The sequence below is a fragment of the Petaurus breviceps genome, unplaced genomic scaffold (genome assembly GCF_028583685.1).
Source record: "Petaurus breviceps papuanus isolate PSGF00001 unplaced genomic scaffold, PetGlider_PUasm1.0 90919, whole genome shotgun sequence".
In the NCBI taxonomy this organism is placed as follows: Eukaryota; Metazoa; Chordata; class Mammalia; order Diprotodontia; family Petauridae; genus Petaurus; species Petaurus breviceps.
In genome coordinates this window covers 39,849,477-39,868,023 of record NW_027187378.1, presented here as the reverse complement: position 1 = coordinate 39,868,023, position 18,547 = coordinate 39,849,477, and the positions used below count along the sequence as shown (strand labels likewise).

The following is an 18,547-nucleotide window of genomic DNA, read 5'->3' as shown; positions in this document are numbered from 1 at the left end:
GTTATAAGTGTCTGTAGTAGCAAGCCCCCTAGCACTGGTTCTTTGATCTGCTTTTCTAAAGGAAACACAACTTTAAAGGGGTCAACAATCTTACTTTAATTACAGATAAGTAGAAAGAAGTGAGTATCCAAGAAAGAATCCAATAGACAGAGTTCCACCTGTCTAAACAGAATACTACAACCACCTACATGCACTACCAGACTGGAAGAGCGGCAACATCTGAGTAGTTGGGGGGTCTCTTGACAAAATGACTACCCAGAGCCCCCTTCAGGGAATCAAAAGGTCCTTCTCATGAGCAAACCCCCAAAGTAAAATGCCAACCTCTCAGTACATATATATATAGTATTCAGCTCATAGGCTCAGAGCCAGAAGGTATCACAACCCTCCTGACTCAGTGCCTAATTAGCTTAGTACCAAAAGGTGCTTCCTGCAAGCAAGCCTCCCATAAGCAATTTCCTCCTTAGACAAAGTTCCTCCCCCAGTGGACTATGTGACTCAGGATGTATCACAGCTGTGATTGAAATACCTGTGTACCTTCAGATCTGGGAACATGACTCCTGTTTCAAGGGAAAAGGGGACACATATGGTCACATAGGCCTGTTAATGGGCAGGGAAGATCTTCCTATTCCATTAACATTACAGTGTCTTACACAGCCAATATGTACGTGTTAGAGGAAGCACTTGAACTTGGATCTTCTTGATATCTCTCTGCCTCCTTGGTAATGGAATAACAGTGTTATTAGTAACTTGAACAATAGTGCTTTAAAGGTTTATATAACAAAGAGGTTTACAAAAAGATGGATTTTCTTGATTCTCAGGAATCTTAAGATATGTATTGGTACAGCGCGAAGAGTGCTAGATTTGGAGTTTAGGTCCCAACTGTGCCACAACTACTGAGGAAAATTAATCATTTAATCTCCCTAAGCCTCCATTTTTTCTTCTATAAAATAAGACAGTTGAACTATGTGATCTCTAAGGTGTCCCCTGACTTTAATCTATTCTTCTGATCTTAAGATGAAATTTAATGGGGATAAATGAATGTCTTACTCTTGGGTTAAAAAAAAATCAGCTTAGCACATACATGATAGGATGGCCACACAGTCATTTATCTGAAAAAGACTTGGCGTTTTTAGCCTCCATGCCATCTTCTGTCTGTAAGCCACATACAGTACTGCTTTTCTCCCCCCTCTAAGCACAGAATCTCTAATGTTTTACTGTGGAAATAGAGGTGATTTGTTGGAGCTCCCTTTTTCCCCTACTCTGCCAATCTAATCCTATCCAATTAATAAATATTTATTAAGCACCTACCATATACCAGGCAGAGTGCTAAACAATACAGATGCAAAAAGTCAAAAGACATTTTCTTCACTCAAGGAATTGACAATCTAGTGGATTGTAACAATCTTAGCAACATCCATTCGCATTATTTCTTCTACTGCAGTTTTAGAAGTGGCCCTTCTTCTCAAAATCAGCATGTCCAAAACAGATTTCATATTTCCTCCTAAACCCACATTTCCTGTTAGTTTTCCTTTATTTGTTGAAGTCATCCACATCTTTCCAGTTATCTAGGTTTTCAACCTTCGCATCATTCTGTACTCTTCCTTCTTCCTCACTCCACATATCCATTCAGTCACCATGTCTTGTGGATTATGTCCCTGTCCTCCCCTTCAGTCACACAGCCCTCACTCTGCTTTAGGTCCTCATGACTGCTTGGCTGGACTGTTACAGTAGCCTCCTCATTCTTCTGGCCTCTAGTCCATCTTCTTTCTAATCCCTGGTCTACCCGGCTGCCAGATTGTTGTTCCTAAAACATAGGCATGATCCCATTATTCTCCTGTTGAAGAAGCTTCAGTGACTCCATTTTACCTCTTGGATAAAATACAAACTCTTTTGTTTCACATTTAAAACTTTTTATACCCTGTCTGTGGCCTGGATTTTTTTAGACTGATTTCACAGTATTCACTTTTCTTCCCCTGGCTACCTTCAAAGTTTAGCTCAGGTACCACTTCCTACACTAGGGCTGCACACATTGCTTTGCATAGATTTTGCACTTAATTATCTGTGTACACGTTATGTTCTTTACCCCAGTAAAATGTTAAATGCTTGTGGTAGGGACTGATTTGTTATGGTCTTTGTATCCCCTGACTTAGTGCTGTGCCTTACATACAGGAGGTACTTAATAAATATTTGTTAAATTGAATTGTACTGAAAATTTAATCTGGGTGAGCTGGCAGTCAAAAAAGCTAACATGACTTTAGGCTGTTTGTAGAGAAGCACAGTGGTCTGGGATAGAGAGGCGATAGTCCCTTTGCATTCTGCCTCAGTGAAAACATATCTGGAGTACTGTGTTCAGTTCTGGGCACCAATTCTTGAGGGGTGCACGTTAATAAGCTATGTTGTTCATAGGAAGTATAGAATGAAGGGCTTTAAAATCATTAATCACTTACTGGGTATAAAGGCAAGGAATTTATATGCCAAGATGGAAGATAAGGACACAAATAGCTATAACATAAGGAAGAATGATGAGGAAAAGACCCTTAACCCTTAACTGTAGGCGGGGAGGCATGTAAAACAGGAAAGGCTCATGGTAGAAGCTGATCCTTGAGTGAAGATGAAGAGTCTAAGAGAAAAAGATGAGGAGGGCAGGTGTTCAGGCAAGAGAGTTGGCTTTTACAAATGCACAGAAATTGGAGATAAAGATTGTTAAGATCAGGGAATAGCTACTATTCCAGTTGGCTAGAGAAGAATAGTAAATGAAAGGGAGTAGTATCGAAAATGGGCAGATAGGTGGGATCTGGGTTTCAGAGAATCTTAAATTCTAGATCTGGGAGTTTGTATCATATCCTGTAGATAATGGTGTCCTCCAAAGCTTCTTCTTTTCTTTCTTTCTCTTTTCTTCTTTTTTTATAGCCAGAGAAGTGACATGTTAAGAAAACAATTTTGGCAGCTGTTATGTGGAAGGTGGATTGAAAAGGGAAATACGATTTAATACTTTAGTAGTCAAGGCAAATCCTGCTTTATGGGGATCGGATTAAAGGACTGGAAATTTTTAGCCTGGGAAGAGACAATTTAAGGGAGCTCTTTTCTAATACCAGAAAGACTTTCATGTAGAAGGAAGGTTTAGACTTGCTAGCCCCTGAGGATAGAACTAGGGGTAGTGGGTAGAAGTTGCAGAGAGCTGATTTAATTAGGCTTGATATAACTAAAAAACCAAACAAATAAACTTAACAGAGCAATTTTAAAGTAGGAGGGGTGGTGATACAACAATTATTTATTAAGGCCCTACTATGTGTCAGGCACAGTGCTCTTCAAGAGGTATGTTAGTTTTCTGGAAAAGGCTGGATGACCATTTGTTTTATGTTATAGAACAGATTTTTGTTCAGGTATTGTATGGTCTCTCAGGTGCCTCCCAACTCTGAGACTCATGATTCTGTGAGCTAGTAATGCCAAACACTATTTGCAGTAAACAAAAATAGTTTTTTTGTTTTCTTGAAGGTGTGTAATAGCAACAAGAACTGTCATTGTAACATGGGCTGGGCTCCCCCAAATTGTGAGAATACAGGGTACGGAGGAAGTGTGGACAGTGGACCTACTTACAATGGCAAGTAATAAAGAGAAAAAAATCCCCCAGGATTTCCTACCTTCCTATCTTTAGTTGGTACAATAGAATATTTACCATTTCATGACACTTATTTTGCTTGATTGGAAAATGGAAACTAGAAACATGCCAATTAAAATTCCATTTCCGAGATCTGAGAAATTATTTGCCTGAATCATATGTATGAGAAATAATGATTCATTGTGCATTGAAATAGAATTCTATTCTAAACTCCAGACAGCTTTAATATGATTAGTGGGGAGAAAAAAACAAAAACATTTTAAAATAAAATTCCTGCCTCTTGTAGTAAAATGGAAAAAGCACTGCCTGGATTTGAAATGAGAGTACCTATTTTGTTTTCAGGCGTTGGCTGTGCTACATCCTAACTCTGGGACTTTGGGCAAGTCACTTCTCTCTCTGAGCCACAGTTTCCTCATCTATTAGGGGATTGGACTTGATGATCCCCAAGGTCTCTACCCTGCTGTAAATCCTTTGAACCATACTTTTATAACCTCATAATCACTTTAAATGCAGTTTGCTACCACTATTTATATCCATTCCCTCTGTTCGTTCAAAGGACTTAGAAAATTGCATTAATAAATGCTACTAATGCTAATCAGTAAATAGGGGAACTATTTGTTTTATGGGAAGGATACTCTTCTGGGAATGCACTTGAATTCTTTTCCAAGGTCTGCTACCATTTCACTGGGTGACCTTGGGCAAATATGTTACTCTTCTAGGCCTTACTTTCAGCCTCTATAAAAGTATCCTGGGCTAAATAACACTGAGAAAGTTACTTCTCACTCTGATATTTCATGATTCTATGAAATAATATGTGTTTTTGAATGTGCAAAGTTAAGTTAACATATTGTTTAATTTAATGACCATTGACGTGGATATTCTGTTTTCTCTAGATAAAGACACTTCGCTTCGGGATGGACTTTTAGTGTTTTTCTTCCTAATTATTCCCCTTCTTGTATTAGCTGCCTTTGTCTTCCTTAAGAGGGATCAGCTTCGAAGAAAATTCTTTAGAAAGAAAAGATCCCAAACATATGAGTAAGTACCGTTTCTTCACTACAGTTAATATTAGGTGATAAATACATATAGGGTTTCTTTTTTCTTTTTTTTGAGGGGGAAAAGCAAGGCAATTGGGGTTAAGTGACTTGCCCAAGGTCACATGGCTAGGTTTTGTGTATGTGTATTAAGTGTCTGAGGCTGGATTTGAACTTAGGTCCTCCTGACTCCAGGGCCGGTGTTCTATTCACTGTGCCACCTAGCCTCCCCTGTCTCTTAATTTCTTACAGTGCAGTAATAATCCATTATATTTATACAGTTTTTTTCAGCCATTCCACAAGTGCTGATGGGCATCCCCTTAGTTTCTAGTTTTTTTGACATCACAAAATGAGGTGGCATAAATATTTTTGTTCATTTGTGACTTTTTCCTCTGTCTTTGATTTCCTGGGGTTTAAGCCTAGTTATGGTATTGCTAGGTCAAAGTATGCATAATTTAATTACTTTTTACACATGATTCCAAATTGCTTTCTGGAAAAGTTCTACCAATTTACATCTCCCAACAGTGCAATAGAGTGCCTGTTTTTCAGGAGCCTCTCTAACATTTGTCATTTTCTTGGGAAAATGGGTGAAAACATGGTATGAGGTGGCTCTTCAGAGTTAATTTAATGTGCATTTCTTAAATCATAAGCATTGTGAAGCATTTTTCCATATGACTAGAGAGCTTGAATTTCTTCCCTTGAGAATTGACTATTCATATCCTTTGACCATTTATTAATTAGAAAATTATTCTTTTTCATATAAATTGAAATAAATTTTAGTCAATTCCTTATATATTATAAATATATATTTATATATAATATCATATATATTATATATAAATATATATTATAAATATATCTATCAGAAAAACTTGCTACAAAAATTTTTTCCAAGTTGTCTCCCTTCTAATCTTTGCTATATTGGATTTGTTTGTGCAAAAGCTTTAATGTTATGCATTTCCCTTCATCCTATTTTCTTAAAAGTCTTCTTCACTTTGTTCTCTGTCCCCTCTTTTCATAGGACTGTGCTCAGCATCAGTGCTTTCTGCTTAATGCAGACAGCTTCAGCCTCCCTTAACTTCTCCTTTTCCCCTACCCAGATACCAGTCACAACTTTTATTTTTTCCTTTTAAACCCCTTTTCCCTATCCACCTTCTGAGGTTAGAATTTGTTATTCCTGTGACTTTTTCTTTCTTGATTTTACCTTCCCTTTAATTTCTTCCTTTTGCTTCTCTCTGTTTCCTATCAAGTTTACCATTAAACTCTTTAAAGCAGAACACACACAAGTACACATACATAATCAGTTCACATGAAAGTGAGGTTCATGGGATACCTCGCCCCTTGATCCTTTGTTGGTATCTTTGGGTATTTGTGCCCATGATTATTTGAGATAATTACCTTCCTTTCCTCCATTTTTCTTCCTTTGATCTGTTTTAAAAAATATTATCTTATTCTATCCTTTGTTCTATTCTCTCTTTTTTCTTTACCTTTATTCTTTTTTAAGATCATCAAAACAACAAAAATCACTCTCAAACCCTCTCTTTAACTCTCTGTGACCCCTGTGGTAACATTATGATTCTTATGGAGTACTTGTATTATTCTTCTCTCTTATTAGAATGCAAGTATCTCATCCTTATACCTTTTCCTAACTGCTCTTATATTTACATTTTTGTGTTTTTCTATACTCTCATGTTTGAATTTTAACGTTTTTACTCAGCTACAGCCTTTTCATCGTGAACACTTGGAATCCTTCTATTTGATTAAAGTCCATTTTCCTCCTGTAAGATTATGCTCAGTTTTGCTGGGTAAATTGTTCTTAGTTGTAGGCTATCTTTTGTCTTTTAGAATATCATTTTCCATGCTCTCTGCTCCTTTATAGAAGTAGCTTGATTATATTTCCTTGATTCTTGAATTTTTCTATTCTGGTTGCTTGTGGTATTTTTCATTTAATCTAGGAGCTCTGAATTTTGCTAGTGATGTTCCTGGGAGTTTTGATTTTGATGTTTCTTTCAGGAAGTGACCAGTAGAGTCTTTCTGTTTTCACAATTTGATTCTAAAATGATGGGTAGATTTCATGTATGATTTCCTGAAATATGGTATCCAGGCTTCTTTTTTGATTAGTTTTAGTAGAGTCTGATAATTCTTAAATTGTCTTTCCTTGGCCAGTTTTCCAACTCATTTTTTTTATGATACCTTTACATTTTCTTTTTTTTTTCATTCTTAATTTTGTTTTAATATTTTCTGTTGTCTCAGAATCATTACTTTTTTTATTCATTCTAATTTTCAATGATTCTATCATTTATATAAGGTTTTGTGCTGCTTATACTAAACAATGAATTATCTTTCTTTACTCCATAGCTCTCATTTATTTTTCCATTTCTTTCCCCTATTGCTTTGTTCATTTATGTCATTTAAAACCTTTTTTTTCCCCCACAAACTCTTGCATCATTTCTTTTACAAATTCTGATTGATCTTGTTGGGTAAGCTGTGCTTTTTTTTTTTTTTTTTTGAGGTTTTATTTATAAATGTTTTGGAATTCCCTCCTGGGTTTGTATTTTGAGCATACCAAGCATCATAATAGTTCTTTGTTTTGTTTTGTTTTCATTTACCCCATTTTTCTAGTAATTTGCTCTGGATAAACTGACGGGGTTTCTGACCCAGCTCTGAGGCACTGAATCCATAGTTCCAGTTCCCCTGTGTTACACAGTTCCTGATTTTGTCTCTTATCTGCAGATATGATTTGTTTAACTTAGCCTGGAAAGTTGAACCATTGTCATTTTTTTCTTTGATTTTCCAATCACTGCTTGGTTTGGATTTCTCTTTAGATTCTTGTTGGAATAGTTGTGGAAAGATGGAGGTTCTACAGCTTCATCCTACTCCACCATCTTGGTTCTGTCTGCTTCCCGTGAATATTCTATAAAAATTTTATGAGTTTTTTTTCCTGGATAATTATCAAGAAGTTTAGGTTGGCTATATTAGCAAGCACCCTAGCACACCCAGGAGGGCCTGTCAGCACAGGTTCTTTGCTCTGCTTTGCTAAAGGAAAGACAACTTTTAAAGAGGTCGGCAATCTTACTTTAATTACATTCACAAGGTCAGGGGAAAGATCAGCACCCTGAGCATGGAGAAAATACAAACAGAGAAATTAGCACAGAGATTCAATAGACAGGACTCCTACTATCTACATACACCACTGGATTAGGAGACTACAAACATCTGAGTAGTCGCAGGGTGGAGGGGGTGGCTTGGGGGGGAGAGGTCTTAACAAATGGCTACCCAGAGTCCCCTTGAAGGAATCAAAAGGGCCTTCTCATAAGTGAATCCCCAAAGTAAAATACCAACCTCTCAGTATATATAGTTTTCAATTAATAGGCTCAGAGCCAGGAGGCACCACAACCCTCATGACTCAGTGCCTAATTAGCTTAGTACGAAAAGGTGTGAAAACCTTCTTACAAGCAAGCTTCCACCTAAGCAAGCTCCTCCTTAGGCAAGTTTCTCCCCCACTGTGACTCAGTATGTATCACAGCTATGATTGAAATAACCTGTGTACCTTTAGATCTAGGAACATGGCTCTTGTTCCAAGGGAAAAGGGGACACATATGGTCACATAGGCCTGTTAACGGACAGGGAAGATCTTCCTATTCCATTACCATTATAGTTGCTACTTGGTCAAGTAAGATGGTTGTAGGTTTTCATTTTTGTTTTGTTTATATTATATTGAGGAATAAACTTTAGCCTTTCCCTCCCCAACCAGTGACATAGATTTATGCTTTTTTGGATTGCAGGTACAATTTTAGAAGGTAGGGACAGAATAAGAAAATTTATTTATTTATTTATTTTGACAAAATAAGGGAAAACAGAAGATGAGATCTAACAATAAATATTAAGATTTAAAAAGTAATCCTACAAGATAAGAGCACAGTGAAAAGACAGAAATGTAGAATATATTCTAGTTAATATAAAGAGAATATATAGTGCTTTTAAGATTATAAAGTACTTTCCCATAACACTCTGTGAGGTTGGAAGTGCAGTTCAGTTATCAAGCCCATTTTATAGATGAAGAACTGAGAAGTAACATTTGTTATCCATGGTCATATAGTTTATAATTTCAGAGCTGTTCATTAAACCCAGGTCTTTCCTAATTCCAAGGGCTGCACTTTTTTCATTATTCCATGTTCCTTGAAATGTTTGCTGTTGAATTAGTGTGCATTTCATATTATATAAAATATTATACTGTATCATTCAAGAGGCAATTCTCTCAGCAGTTAGAAGGGGGAGGGATTTGCTCTCTGGCATATATGTTGGAATATGAGACAAGTGGACCTTTTACTATCTACTTTGAAGGGCAATTGTGATAGTTGCTAATTAATTTATGGTGTTATGAAATGGGGGCTGGCACACCCAGTTCTTTGGGTATTCATGGATAGACCATGATGGCACCAATCATACTTTAATAAGGAACAGAGGGTGCTATAGCAGTCAGCACACAAAGACAGAGACAAGTGATGAAAGGTGTGAGTGAGGAAATGCAGAGGCAGGAGTGGTGGGGATAGAGCCGTGAAGGCAGGCAGACACTGTGCAGAAGAGAAGAACCACAAAGATTCACTCACATAACCATGGATTAGTTTGGAAGCCCGTGGGTAGCAGAGACCCATAGCAAATGGAAGAGTGCTTGGGCAGGGGGACGCAGGAGTTTGGAGTCTCATTTTTATAAGCTTTTGGTGGGGGGCAGACTTAAATCTTATCAGTGCTACTGTGGGGTTAATTCATTAACATATTCATATCCTCTTAAAGTTATCAGCAACATTTGGTATTCTACTGGTCTCAATTGCAGGTGTCTGGTACTTACCTGGAATTTACATCTCCTAGGACCAAAAAACCCTCACAGCAAAGCCTAAATGGCTTCTTTTGATTTAGCTTAGCTCCTTGTCTCACAATGTGATGTTTGCAAGATTATGCTTCCTTCCTCTTTGGGACAGTCTCTACATGACTTGTGCATTCCTCTTCACATTCTACATTCTTCTTACTATACTGACTAGAAGGGGAGGAAATGGTGAAGGGGGCCAGGACAAGATAAAATTTTAACATAGTAATATACTTATGATATGTAGCATTTGGTTAAGAATATAATTTGTTGTCAGTTGTTTGACCATCCTCTAACAGTATGTTAAAGGAATATATCACACATAAATATTTTTCTTAGGAGTCAGTACAGAAAAGTTGTCATTTTAATTTAATTCTAAATATAATTCTGTCTTTCCAGATCGGATGGAAAAAGTCAAACAAATGTTTCTAGACAACCAGTGAATGCCACTCGAAATGTCCCTCCAGTAAATAGCCCCAGAGATTCTGTAAGTTTAATTTTTGTTTTCATATTTTTTCTGTGTTTATTACTGTGAGTATTTGGGTTTTAAATATATAATTGTTTTTTGTCATACATATTTGTATTTTTAAGGTCTTGGCCAGGTGGCAATTAAGTATGCAATTAGAAGCAAAAGATGACCTTTGGTTTTGTTTTTTTTTTACTGAATTGACCAATGTAGTACACATGTGACAAGAAGTTTGTAGAGTAGGTGGGCTGGGGGGATATTGTGTCATTTTTGTAACTTTTAAAAAAATTATCATAAGACTGTAGTTATAAGTAACATTTTTACCTTTTCTTTTTTTTCTCTTACTCCAAACTCCTGTCAAGTAGTCCTTTTAACCTAGAACAACTTAGCACTTATGAAAGAATTTTCTGGATCTGTTTTAAGAGCCTACTTTATGCTTATTTTCAGCAAATGAGTGAAATTATGGTGACCTATTGTTTTAGGGCTTCCAGTGCTTTGTACATAGTGAGAAGTAATAGTTAAAAGTTTTCTTTTTTGTCATTTTGAAGCAAGTTAGATGCTGCCAGGGACCATTTCCTAAATATATGCTTTAAAATGCCACTTGAGTATACCCTACAGTGAATGTGGAGGCATCGCCTTGATTTTCAGAGCTATAGTAGAAGTAGATCTACTGAGGCAGCAAGCCCTTCAAGGTCTTATCAGCACTCTAAGGTTGTAGGTATGACCAGAGAGGTACATGGTCATATATATGTATATTGTGTGTGTGTGTGAGAGAGAGAGAAAGTGAGAGAGAGAGAGAACTGATTAAGTAGTTTGACTTCGAAATTACAAATGTTATTCAATCCAAGTGTGTCACTGTTACCCATGAAACATCAAAAAGACCTAGAGGAATGCTTTCTAGATGTTGGGATCTTCTATGTGGGATTCAGGGAAGACTTGGGTGAAAATTGCACAGAATAGGAAAGCATGAATGGATTGTGCCAATGGAAGAAGTACCTCCATTACTGAGATCACTCACTAGTGAGTAGGTTTGGGGGTAGGAAATTTGTCCCCTTTAGAGACATAACTGTGATGTATATCTTCTTTTTAGACTTGTGAAATATGTGAATTATAATGTCAGTGAATCTAACTGCAGTGTTTTTTCCAATATGCTGTTCTGTCACTACAAGTATTGAGCAATACTTTGAATCAGAAACCTTGGTTCTGAGTTTTGACACTTGTTTGATCTTGGTCAAGTCAATTAGCCTCATTGTCCTTACCTAAAAAATGGGAATAATATTTGTAGTATCCAATAATATCCTAGGATGAGTCAAATGAGATATCAGTTAAAAAAAAACTGTAAAACAAATGATATAAACTACTAAAAAGAACTTTGTAAAACATAAACATTTCATTGTGTCAGCTTTTTTTTGTATCTGGGCCAGTGATTTCATGGGTGTAGGGAATTCCTGCTAAGGAAAAGTGCTCTGCAGTTTTTAGAATATTATTAAGAGAGCTCTGAGATGATAAATAGACTTGGATTAGGTTTCCATGGCTGAGATGTGTTGTCAGAGGCAAGACATAGAACCAGTTTGGTCTTTATCTATCTTTGTACGCTGTTTCTCCAACCATTGTTTTTATTAGTTAATCCACTATATTTTATTAAATAAGATTACATTTTAAGTTTTTTTGTCTAAAAAAATTATAAGCCAGAAAACTTTTTTTCTCATACTTAACATTTTATGCTTTTCTGTATAATAATGTGTTTTATGGCTATATGTGATGGTACTTTATCTTCTAATGAGATAGTATTTCATTTTATCAATGAGATAATATTTGTAAAGCATTTAACACAGTGCCTTGCACATAGTAAGTATTATATAAATACTTGTTCTTTTTCCCTATCCCTTTTCCTCATGTCCTAGACTGAAAGCTCCCTATCAACATCTGTTTTCTAACTCAGAGTCTCTGTAGGGCTCATCACAGTCACCTGAGTATGTCTGCACATGTCGGCAAAATGAATAATAATTACTGTTTGTGGTGTTGTGAGAATTAAGTATCTTTCATCTAACAATAAAGATATTCTATAAGACTTTAAAAGCAAATATTCTCTATTTAGGTTGTTTGTTTATGAGTACTTAGTAATACTGACTTATTCTTTTTATTTCCTTAGGCTGTTTATCCAAACCAGTTTCCAGTACCAACTTATGCAGCCAAGCAGCCTCAGCAATTCCCATCAAGGTACAGAATGAAATTACTCATTTTATTTGATTTTAATGAAACCTGTGGGTTATGTGAAAATAAGCAATATGAATGAATGAAAACATATTTATCAAGCATTTGCAATATATATCTGGGTAAACAGATATAAAATTAAAGAGATGCCCTGTCCTCAAAGAACTTATATTCTAACAGAGGAAGACTGGATACAAAAGGGAGTGATGGCCATGGAAGGGTATTGTGGTGTGGAAACTTACAAGGGTGATGGGTGGAACCATGGGAAAGTAGATTACCTAACACATATTTCTACATAAGTATTGATGTGATTATAGTTCTATAACTGGAGAGAATGGGGAACTTAAATAATGCCAGAAATTAGGTTGAACATTTTTTCAAGAAAGTCCTCAAGAAAACTTGTGTATTTAAATCAGGGTTTGGTTTATTGTTTTGTTTGTCGATTGTCTCAACTTAAGAAAGTGATGGAGAAAATGTTAATAATGCAGATTAAACTTACAAGGATGATATGTGTACTTTCCCTCCCCCACCCCCCAGAGAACTGATTATTAAACACTTACCAGTGCTCCCTTGCTTGAACCCCATTTAAAGGAATGTGGTTGACAAAATAGCCTCCCCAAATTCATATGAAGTCATCATATCTATGAGGCAATTTCATGGCAAAGACCCTGTAGATTAGTATTTATAGGGAGATTCTAATTATGTAATACCTTGTTTTCTTTCCATTTTATAATACCCAGATATGGAGAAATGATTACTTATCCCTTCTTTTCACAGGCCACCTCCACCACAACCAAAAGTATCATCTCAGGGAAACTTCATTCCTACTCGTCCTGCACCGGCAGCCCCTGTAAAGAGATTCCTGTAGTTTTTCCTCCTTTGTATAGAAGATGTCTTCAGGAAACTGAGTTGTTCATATTATTTTTTTGGCATTCTTGGAAGAATTTCTTCATGCAACAAGCATAAAGAAAACAAGCTACATGGAAATGCTTAAGAAAAGAACCACTAAAAACTAAGTGAGAAAGGAAGCCCAGCAGCATTCAATAATGTAAGAAAAAGCAATAAGCCAAGGTTTCCAGAGTAAATAATTTCCATTTTTTTTTCATGACCAGGCCTAATTAGGTCTTTTGAGAAGTGTGGCATTATAAAATTTAGTTGGTTTAGCTAGTCATGGACAGATCATTAATGTAATGTCTTCAAATTAGTTGGAAATTGTTTTTAACTTTTCCTATTCCACTCTGAAATGTGATTCTGCAGTCTTCACCTTTGTTGTTATAATCTAGATTCTTGTACAACATAAACTGAAAATGCCATGTTGTAAAGCAATAAAAATAAGAAAATCTTGTTACCTAAAAAAATCAAATCTTTCTTATCTTGCATGAACTGATAATTATCATTACTGTGTTAAGGATATGAGATGAAGTTAAACATGTCAAATTATTTTCAATGAAATGTAAAAGTACATGCTCTAAATGTGTATATATAGATACACTTATTATAATAATTCCATGGTGATAGTCTTTTGAACTATAGACAATGGATATTATTAGAAAATTTCATCTAAATGTGTTTCTAATGTTAATCATGGTAATCCTTACTAGACTGGAAACCTTTTTCATTAGCATTAATATTGCAGATGGGCTATAAAAGGTACGAAGAATAGCAGTCTTTAATAGACTTTGTCTGGGGACTATTTTTGGGTCAGAAGAGAAAGCAGAAATCACTGCAATATCTTGAGTGGAGTAATCTGTTACGAAGACACTTGAGAATTTCATGCGCACTTTAAAATTGTTAAATCTAAAATAAACTTTCAACTAACAACTGAACTGAGTTTTCAGACTTTGCTGTTAATATGAAAATGTTTACATTTACCAAGTTATGTTGGAGCACATCTTAATTCTTACTAATGTTTTTGAAGAATGCAAAAATGATGTTTATTGAGTTCCATTGAGGTTTCAAGTAGTTTTCCATATTGTATATGTATACATACATGCATAAATACATATATAACTATAACATTTGCAGTAATAAAATACTTGAAATTCTGTATTGTTGCTCTGCGTTAACAGAAAATAATAAAATATTCAGTTACCTAATATTAAATTTAAAGTAGCACAAGAGCTTTTACAAGATTATCTCTCTTGGCTAGTTTTGCCCGTTTTTTTGGTGTATTTTATATCATGGCTTGCCTGTTTTAAAGTGATACAGCTTGACTTTAAGGTAGGCAGATTGACATGTTCTGAAGGTGGTTCATTATTTCAATGACCATGTATTGTTCAGAAAAATACTCTATTGTGAAACAATCCCAAAGGAAGGCCCTGCTTTGATGTAAACTGGTGAATAAGTACATCTAAGATACAAGTGCTAAAATCTGTGTGCCTTTTATTGTTTGCAAATTCAGTTTTTTATGATAGTAGTATATGTCTTTGAACTGTTATGGGCAGTGGTTCTTTGAACTCTTAGAAAATAAGGAATTTGACTACTGATTTTATACTCTGATCATTTGAACAATCAGAACTTTTTTCTATATATTTGATTTCTCCTTGTTTGCACTCAGAAGTTTGTCCTTGCTAATTTTATTTTGACTTGCCATCTATAGTGTAAAATTTCTCAATCATGCTTGCCACATTTGAAATGGAAAAGAATAAAGGCCTTTTAAAAATAAAATCTGCTTAATATGTTTTTAAAGAGTCAAAGGCATAGGTTTTGTGAGCTTAGTGTGAGTTATAAAAAGGCAAGGCAGAGAGAGAGAGACAGTAGATGGCAGTAGATAGTGTGTTGGACCTTAAATCAGGGAGACCTGAGTTCAAATCTAGTCTCATATACTTACCAGCCATGTGACTGGGTAAATAATTTAACCTGTGCCTGTCTCAGTTTTCTCTACTGTAAAATGGAGATAATAATAGCACCTATCTCCCACTTGTTGGGTAGATCAAATAAAATAATATTTCTACAGTACTTAGCACAGTGATTGGCACTGACCATTAGTGCATAAGCCCTCCCTTTTGCTTAGGAGATTTTATGGCTATCCAGTGAACCTTAACCCTTCCCTTTCAGCCAAGTCAGAAAAAACAAAACAAAAACTGACAACCTTACAGTCTAACTTATTTACTATTGTGTCTCAAAAGGGCAGAAATTAGTTGTAGTTTCCTTATCTCAATTCAGAGTTGGCACTTCTGAGTAGGAGGAACATGGCCCAACACTGAGCCTACCAGCAGTTCCAGTGGTGACCAAGTATAAGTATCCCCAATCAAATCTGAAACAAATTCTAGAGTATGTTAATGTAGAAGACAAGAGGTCTAAGTGTAGCCCTGTGCTACTTAGTATGAGACATCTAGCTGATTACCTTAAAAAATAGTAATTTATTAATAAGACACTGGCAAAGGTGTCTGTAGTTCACTTGACACCAGTGTTCCTAAGGGCAATCCTATAATATAATAATACATAATAATGATCATATAATCCTGAAGAGCTTTTGCATTTAAATTCTACAAATAATTCAGTAAAAATTTGTTTTAAAATCTATTCTTGCTTTTTTTTTTTTTAATTTAGAGTGACTGAGGAATTGGTGAGTTCCTGTAATAAAGATAGAGAAGTTAGAGGGAGTCAAGGGAAGATTTAGATAAGGGGTGGAAATGACACTGGGTTCTGATGTATCCCAGTCTCTCAGATTTGGAAGGAACCTTAGAAACTATCTAGTCGAATCCAAGCCTGGATCAAAACCTTTTCCACACAATATAAAATCCTAGATTTGAAATGAAAGAGTCTTCTTGTTTGGTTAATCTTAGCCTGCAAAAATGAGCCTCAAAGAGGTTGACTTGGCCGAAATCACAAAGGTAGTAAGTGGCAAACCCAGGAGAATGTACTGTTTCCTTTTTTTTTCTTCATACCCCCTTCACCTTGCACAATGCCTTACATATTGTAAGCATTTAATAAAATACCTGTTGGTTGATTTTGACTCCAGATGCTTCCTTCAATGAAAGGTTATCCCAAGGGTGTACATGCTCTAGTATGCATTAGCAAGCTAGGCAAGTAGCAAGCTTTTGAGGATCAACATAATGAAATGCAAAAAGAGCCTTGGTAATCAGCTGGTTAATTTCTCTGCTGGCTGTAGTAACTCATGAAAATCATCTATGTGTGGTGTGAACCCACTCTTTGACCTTTGAGGAAACTCAAGCAGGTCTGCTGTCTAGGCTGAATGACCCCATATTCTCTACTCCCTCACACACACAGACCCTGTTGCCATGTCATTTGTCTCCTGGTGCAATGTGGGGTTTGGGCAGGGGAGGCTTAGGAAAAAGACTGTTCTCCACGACTCTCATGCCACATCCATGGCCTTAATTATCATCTCTATGCAAGTGGCCCACTATTGTTTACCTGTTAGCTTTAACTCTTCAATTCTAATCTATCATCATCTGCTCTCTGGACATCTACGTATGGATGTTCTAGTGTTATTTCAAAACTCACCATGTCCCAAATCACTCATCTTTTCTCCATAACCAGCTTCTCCTCCAAACTTTCTGAGAGTACACCCTCCCCACTCTTACAGTGGTTCATAACCTCAGTTATCCTTGACTCTTTTTTTCTTCCTTAACCTCATATCAGATCATTTGATAAAATCTCATGATTCTATTTCTACTGCATCCTTCACAACAGTTCCATTCCCTATACTCACATGGCAGCCACTCTAGGCCTTCATCAATCCCACTTGGACTATACCGTGTTTCCCCGATAATAAGACACTGTCTTATTATTTTTTTTTTTGGAAAGAAAAACACCAGAGGGCTTATTTTCAGGGGAGGGCTTATGTTGTCCTGCCTCAGCTCTCCTCCGCTGCACTGCTCTCAATGGCGCCAGCAAGCAAATCACTGGGGAAGAACAGGATGACATGCTCACTGCTGCAGCTCTGATTGGATGCAGCTCGGAGCGCGGCGTGCATTTCATGGGGGGGAGGGGGACGGTGCATACAGAGGGTACCGTAATGTAGCATGTAGCGCAGGGGATCACCTTCACTACAGTAGCAATCTCAATAGGGCTTATTTTCGGGGGAGGGCTTATTTTAGAGGAATCTTACACAGTAAGGGGAGGGCTTATTTTCGGGATAGGTCTTATTATTGGGGAAACACGGTAGTAACAGCTTCCTAAGTAGTCTTTCTTTAGTCTGTCCTTTCTCTAATTTTTCCATCTTAGTTCTGACCATGTTACTTTTCTTATTCTCAGGTTCATTTTTACCTCTGGGATAAAATACAAACTCCCCAGCATGTCTTTTAGAGTTTTCCACAACTTGGCTTCAACTTTTCCCCACCTATTTTATATGTTCTAAAGGGAAAGGAATAACCTTTAAATCAGTTAGCATTAATTACTTTGATTTATTTTTAATTTATTTGAAAGATTTACATTCCATTCTTTAGGAAAAGCTAGTCCTAACAGCTAAGCTAAGCCAACACAGACATTCCCTTTTGCCTGATTAACACCTATAGATTTAGGAAATAGGTTGTTAAAACATTATCACTTAGCAAATAATTTAGAGTAAGACATATATCTTTGTAGGAATAAAATAATCATAGGATTATAGGACTTTTTAAAAGGCTAAGTTCTTTCTGGAAGCTGGATAAAGTGGGGCTGACTAAAGGTTAAGTTCCTTTTTCCAGTCTTAGTGGATAAGTTCCCCTTTTTTCTTGAGGTAGAGGTTAAATAAATGTAAATTGAGCAGTGTAATCTTCTAAGGCTGAGTTTTCCTTTCTGGCAGCAGGAGAATGGGAAGGGAGGGGGGAAGACTGTTAACAAACCACAAATTCCTCTTTCCCAGTCTAAATTCCTTTTTCTTGAACTCCCTGAAGTAGATTCCTCTTTTTAGTACCTGAAAACTAAGGTTTTTTTTAAATGCAAAAGGCTACTACTGCAGGGCAGATTCTTTTTTTTTTTGCTTTTTGGAGGGCAATTGGGGTTGACTTGCCCAAGGTCACATGGTTAGTTTTTTGTGTTAAGTGTCTGAGGCCAGATTTGAACTCAGGTCCTCCTGACTCCAGGGCCGGTGCTCTATTTACTGTGCCACCTAGCCGACCCTTCATAGGGCAGATTTCTTGAGGCAATCTCACTTAACTTGAAGAACATGGGTCCTAATCCAGTAGAATATTAGATTTAATAGTTGTTCCCCATTATGCCCCCCACACATCCAGCAACCAATCACTGCAAATTGGCCTACTTCCCTGTTCTTGTTCTACTTCCCTATTCCTGTAAATTGCATGCCTCTTTTCTGTTTCTAGAAATAAATCCTGTAAATCACTCATTAGTCTCTGACATCTGAGGAGTCAGATGACCTAGTTTGATATGCAAGAGCTGGCTTTGCAAAC

The 18,547-nt window shown here is 36.5% G+C and overlaps 1 protein-coding gene across 2 annotated transcripts in view; it reads left to right on the top strand.

Moving 5' to 3' along the window:
- ADAM9 (ADAM metallopeptidase domain 9) overlaps positions 1-14,861 on the top strand; it is a 109,436-nt gene extending 94,575 nt beyond the window's left edge. The window contains exons 18-22 of one of the 2 annotated variants that reach the window (XM_069075853.1): positions 3,496-3,601; positions 4,513-4,654; positions 9,914-10,001; positions 12,133-12,200; positions 12,972-14,861. In XM_069075853.1, coding sequence (XP_068931954.1) covers positions 3,496-3,601; positions 4,513-4,654; positions 9,914-10,001; positions 12,133-12,200; positions 12,972-13,062 — 495 coding nt within the window. In that variant the 3' untranslated portion in view covers positions 13,063-14,861. Of the gene's footprint in view, positions 1-3,495; positions 3,602-4,512; positions 4,655-9,913; positions 10,002-12,132; positions 12,201-12,971 lie in introns of those variants that run through there. The other variant, XR_011166027.1, reaches the window with a different exon arrangement.
- The last annotated feature ends 3,686 nt before the right edge of the window (positions 14,862-18,547 follow it).